Source organism: Monoraphidium neglectum, assembly GCF_000611645.1.
Source record: "Monoraphidium neglectum strain SAG 48.87 unplaced genomic scaffold scaffold01834, whole genome shotgun sequence".
Classification (NCBI taxonomy): domain Eukaryota; kingdom Viridiplantae; phylum Chlorophyta; class Chlorophyceae; order Sphaeropleales; family Selenastraceae; genus Monoraphidium; species Monoraphidium neglectum.
This window is the reverse complement of record NW_014011794.1, coordinates 1-5690: the sequence shown is the minus strand read 5'-3', so window position 1 is coordinate 5690 and position 5690 is coordinate 1. Positions and strand designations below refer to the sequence as shown.

General features: G+C 65.2%; 1 protein-coding gene across 1 annotated transcript; it reads left to right on the top strand.

Annotated features, from left to right (window-relative positions):
* Nucleotides 1-1631: 1631 nt before the first annotated feature.
* On the top strand, nt 1632-5457 carry MNEG_9147 (Soluble starch synthase 3,chloroplastic/amyloplastic; the record flags this gene model as incomplete). The annotated part of the gene is made up of 9 exons (XM_014042379.1): nt 1632-2195; nt 2410-2591; nt 2800-2995; nt 3203-3395; nt 3608-3879; nt 4069-4188; nt 4410-4619; nt 4828-5016; nt 5269-5457. Coding segments are annotated over 9 exons (2115 nt in total), but the record flags the coding sequence as incomplete, so codon positions are not given.
* Nucleotides 5458-5690: the final 233 nt, after the last annotated feature.

The window sequence follows — 5690 nt, the reverse complement described above, 5'->3', positions numbered from 1 at the left end:
GTGTGCGTGTGCGTGTGCGTGTGCGTGTGCGTGTGCGTGTGCGTGTGCGTGTGCGTGTGCGTGTGCGTGTGCGTGTGTTTTTGTGATATATGTGGGGTGTGGTGCTTGCAAGTTTGTTCACACATCGCGTCACAGCACTGTTCATGAGGTGTGTTCAGGCACGGCGGACAGCCGCCACCATGCGCGCCCCGCACCCTCATGCCCTCTTTGACTTCAACCTCGTGAGTACGCTGCCGCAACACGATTGAGGCGTCCTGTTAATCTGTGCCACGCGTTTCCAGGCACTGTTCTCCCAAGATTGGCCGGGGTGACACCAGGTGACCACCTTCACCCCTCTGCTGTCGGGCTCGCCGAACAGGGGCGCAAGTCACGTGTCGCTTTCTTGATAGCAGTGGCTCTGCGCGGCTGGATGCATAACAGCTGGTGAGGGACCCCAGACCCTTGACCGGTCGTGGCAACCGTCCGTCCCGGGCTGGAGACAGCCTTGTGACCTCTGAAGGCCGCCGCCCCAAGCACCCCGGCATGCACTTTGCCCTCTGGGTGACACGTGGTGTCCTGCCACCTCACACCAGGTAAAACACTGTTCTTTCCTTAGGGCGGCGGGGCTGACCACACCTCGATCCTCCTCTCGCCCAGGTGGGTAGGATATTGACTGTGCAAACCTGCCCCACACTCACGCATCAGTGCAGCCTGCCCTGAGCTCGAGTTCTGCCTCGCAGCCATTAGCACCGCAATCTTGTTTGCACTGACTCTGAGCGGTGGACCGCACAGCAGCAGACTCAATCGTTGTCCTTTTCCTCCCACCCTTCTCAGTCGATGGGGGAGGGCAGGCGCTGCTGGGCGGTCGTTTTGTCCATGTCTTGTACAGGTTGAGCGGCCGAGGCCGCGCCTGGCTTTGGGTGGGCACTCAGGACCCTCGTTCAACCCCTGAAGCTTGATGGGCACATGGCTCCCGTCAGCGCTTATCGATCCGCCCATAAAGCCCAACCTAGCGCTGCGGCAGCTTCATCAACTGCGCAACGGATGCGACGCGTTGCCCAGCACCTGTCCTTGTCCGCGTCAGGTCGCGCTCAAGTTGATTATCTGATCGCAATTAACCCTGGTTTTTACAGCTCGATATTCGCACGGCGATCTGTCGGTTCTTCGATCGCTCTATCGCAACGACCGCGGGCAGGATGCTGGCGAGGGGCTGCCGCCTTGGAAAGAGCCCATCGGGTATAATTGAATCTAATGCTTCTCGCGCTGGGGCCCGGTATGGAGCGCTTCGAGACGCTGACCCGCTCTTGTCCCGTTTCGCAGCAGGAGCGCGCCCATTGATCGCGAGACAATTCGGAGCATGCCGTCCGCCTAGGATCGGGCTTGTGGCCAGAGCGGTGGGTGTGCTGTCGTCCACACCACCACCGCCATCAGCGCCGCTGCGCAGTGCGCGGTGCAGGTTTGGGGTGCCCCTGCGGCGCCTTGGTGACGAACACCCAGAAGCGCTGCAAGATTATCATGTGACGCAATAGCGCCGATCCCAGATCTAGATCCGTCGTTCCCTGGCGCCCCCGCCTCCTGCGGCGCATGCGCACCCAAGTGCGGACCGCACTGAAGCGCTGAAACATGACCATGCCACTGCACCCCACCACGCTATGCCTGGCTCCGGCCACCTTGCCTTTCCTGCGCAGGCGCGTGCCGCATCGCAGCAGCTGAGTGATGGAGAGTTGGCGGAGCTGGCCGAGGAGAACCGCAAGCTGCGCTCCCTGCTGGAGGCGGACGCGGGCCGCCTGCCCGCCGACCAGGTGGACGCGCTGCGCCGCCAGTACGACGACATACGCGCGCTCGCCGCCGCCAATGGTCTCGCGATGGACCCGCTGGCGCCCGCAGACGGCGAGGAGGTGGAGGCAAGTGGTGGTAGCACACACCACAGCAGCAGTAGCAGCAGCAGCAGTAGCATCAATGCGGCCAGCGGCTCACACGCCAGCGGCATTGCGGCGCCACCAGCACAAGTTGTTGGCAGCAGCCCGGCTGTGACTGCCGCCAAGCAGCAGCAGTGGAAGCAGCAGGCAGCGGCGGCGGCCGCCGCCCTAGGGGCCGCGGCAAGCCAGGCGCCGGCTGCGGCTGCCGAAGAGGCGGACCACTGGGTTGACGAGCGCGGGCGGGGCGGGGGCGACTACGCGGACCGCATGGCGCCGCAGCTGGGCGCCCAGGAGAAGGTGGGACCCGGGACGCATGAAGTGCTGGACTGAGGCGGTGGGGGGCTCTAACCCGATTGCCTGCACCTCGTCAGCTGCAGCAGGTTTACTGGGGCAACATTGGCTGTCGTTCAGGCCGGCAAGTGGTGGAGGCAGCTGCTCTTCTTTGGGAGCTATCACGCACATCAAAGTGTGGCAGCATGACAAAGCCACACTCCCTCCCGGTCGCGCGCAGGCCGCCCGCGCGGCCCGCGAGGCGAAGCTGCGATCCGACGCTGCGGCGCTGGTTGCGTCCCATGACCCGGCAGAGGTGGCTGCGGAGCGCCACCACTGGCTGGTGTTCACGGTGCCCGAGGTGCCTGTGGCTGGGTCTGACGTGGTGGTGTACTTCAACAAGCCCCAGAGCTCCTGCCTCCAGTGAGCCGCGGTGCAGCGGCCGTTGGGGCCGCGTGAGCCTGAGCGCCGTTGGGCGGGCAGGGGCGCAGGCTGGTGGGACAGGGCAGGGGACTCTGCAGTATGCATGAAGAACCGAGAGGGCAGGGTTCTCGATCGTGATGCTGAGGCGGCCTGGGCGACGCGGCGCTCACCTCGAACGCTCGCGCCGCCTGCTCCCTCCTGTCACCAGGTGGGCATCGCAGCTGCGCCTGCAGGTGGGCTTCAACAAGTGGAAGCTGGGCGGTGAGAAGCTGCCGCTGGCGCCGGCCCCTGTCCCCCACGTGGATGGCAGCGACTTCTGGTCCGTGAAGGTTGCGGTCCCGGAGGAGGCGTACGAGATCAACATGGTGTTCGGGGACGACTTTGGCAGCTACGACAACAACCAGGTGCGCCGCCATCCCTAACCCTGCACCCCTGAACCCAAACCCTGGTGCTTGCGGCCTGTGTTGTGAGAGGTCCAGAGGGTTCCTGGGCCCGCCATGGTGAGCGGCGGTGCCTGGCTGGTTTTGTATTGTGAACGGACAGGGGCGACACACTCTACGCTTGATCGCTCTTCCGACCAATCGACACGGCCGGCCGTCCCACATGCGCAGGGCCAGGACTTCACCTTTGCCACCGAGGGCGGCTGGTCCTTTGAGGAGTGGATTGACGGCGCGGCAGACCGCGCCGCAAAGGCCGAGGAGGAGGAGAGGGCGGCGCGCGAGGCGGCGGCGCGCGAGGCGGCAGCCGCTGCCAAGGCGGCGGCTCTGCAGCGTGATGACCAGGAGGCGCGCGCCGCAGTGGAGGGTGAGCGCCCAGCAGGGTCACACGGGTTGGTTGCCTGCTGCGACTTGCCGTATTGAGGGCTTCCGTGTTGCATCGTTACGAGGTGGGGGGGCGGCCGCCTGCCATTCTGTGCGAGAACCACACTAATAGCCAACTCCCCTGCCTGTTGGCAACAAAAGTACAGTTGTCAACTCACAATCTGACACACCATCCTCTTTCTCTTTCTGCCCCAGAGCTTAAGTCCGGCTGCGCGTCATACCGCGACGGCGCCCTGGACCAGCGCAAGGTTGAGGCCAACGGGGCCACAGCGCTTCTCTGGACCACCAGCCCCGCACCGCTGGTGGCGGGCGCAAAGGGCCGCCTGCTGTATAACACAAGGGCGGGGCCGCTGGCCTGGCTCGACCCCGCGCAGGGCCACGCGGCGCCGACCCTGACCTACGGCTTCAACAACTGGAAGACCCTGGGGGGCGACCCGATCGTGATGGTGCCCGCCCAGGTGGAGGAGGTGCGCAGCCTTTGGGTGTGCGCGCGTGTAGCAACGGCAGCGGTGCCGGATGGAGGAGGGCCAGGGCTGCGGCCCTCATGCAGGCTGTCGGGCTGGAGCTGTCTGACGTAGTTGATCCTGGCGACCCCGCCTGCCTCTCCGCCACCTGAGCTCACCCCATCCCACGACTGCTTGCGCCTCGACTCTCAGGCTGCAGAGGGGGAGCTGTGGTGGGAGGCGGCGTTCGACGTGCCGGCGACCGCAGCGGCCCTGTCCTTCTGCGTCAACTCTGGGGACTGCTGGGACAACAACAACGGCGCTGATCACAAGGTGCGCGTGTGTGTCGGTGCGGGGAGGGGGGGATGGTCTCTAGGGTGTAAGGTGGCAGGGCTTTGCAGAGAGGTGCAGAAGCAGGGTGGCTGCACCATCAATCTGCTGCCGACGCTGCTATGTTGTTCATCTGCATGTGTCTGTACGCCAGCATGCTGCTGCTGATCAGGCATCGGCCCAGCAACCCCTCTATACTGTGTATCTGCGCCCGCCCTCCGAAGGCGCTCGTGGCCTGGCCGGCAGAGTTTGAGGCCGCGGAAGACCCCGTTGCCGCGTGGGCGGACAGCCTGCTGCAGCAGCTGCGCGACGCCGCACGCACGCGCCGCGAGGCCTTTGAGAGTGCTGCTGCGGCGAAGGAGGCCAAGCGCCAGGCTGAGCGGGTCCAGCTGCGTGAGCAGGCCATGGCAGTGCTGCGGCGCCAGCTCAAGCACGTGAGTCTTTCTGGCTTGGGCAAGGCTGGGTTGGCTGGCAAGGCGGCTGCCTCATTTTCAGGGCTAATGCGAGGCCTGCTGTGACCCAGGCAGTACGCGTGTATGCGGCTTACAAATACAAAACTCCTAGATGCAGCCATGATGTGGGTGGTGTGAAGCGCTGCCCCTTTGTGATCTCAAAGGCCCCCCTGATATCCCCCCTCCACAGGTGCTGTTCACCGAGCCCGAGGTGCCGCGTGCCGGGGAGAAGGTGACGGTGTACTACTCGCCGGCCTCCACGGCGCTGGCGGGACGCGAGCAGATCTACATTACCGCAGGGTTCAACCGCTGGGGCCACCTGCGGCGCCTGGGGCCGGCAGCCATGAAGCCCCCTGGGGAGGGCGGCCTGCACCACAGGGTGGGTGGGCCCCAGGACCACCGTGAGGAGGGGACGGGGAGAGAATGTGCAACCTGCAGCGGATTGGCGCGTGCTGGAGACTCAGCTGGACAGCAGCCACGCTACTCAAGCGCCCCGAGCTGAGCACCCTCATGGCGGACACTGTTGTCTGCAAAATGGACATGGTTTGGAGCCAGCATTTCCTGGATGTGTGTGTGGGGGGCTGTCGCCTTGTTGAGCTATGTGCTGACCCTCCCCTCCGTCGTGTGCCAGGCCACCTTCATGGTGCCGCGTGACGCCCACGTGCTGGACGTGGTGCTGTCTGACGTGGAGGGGGGTGAGGGCACCTACGACAACCGCGGGGGCCTGGACTACCACATCCCCATTGAGGGGGGCGTCGGCGCCAAGCCGCACCCGCTGCACGTGGTGCACATCGCCGTGGAGATGGCCCCCATTGCCAAGGTGAGGGAGGGGGGCTGCGTCAGGCCCTTCTGGGGCTATTCTTGCTGCCAGGCTGCTGGCTGGACGCGGCGCAAACCCGTGACATTTTGGCTGTGTGTGGTACGCCGACGCGGTACTGCTCGCACCTTCACAACTCTGCAACCACTGCCCGGCCTCCTTTTTGAAGGTCGGTGGCCTGGGTGACGTGGTGACATCACTGGGCAGGGCTGTGGCGGACCAGGGCCACCTGGTGG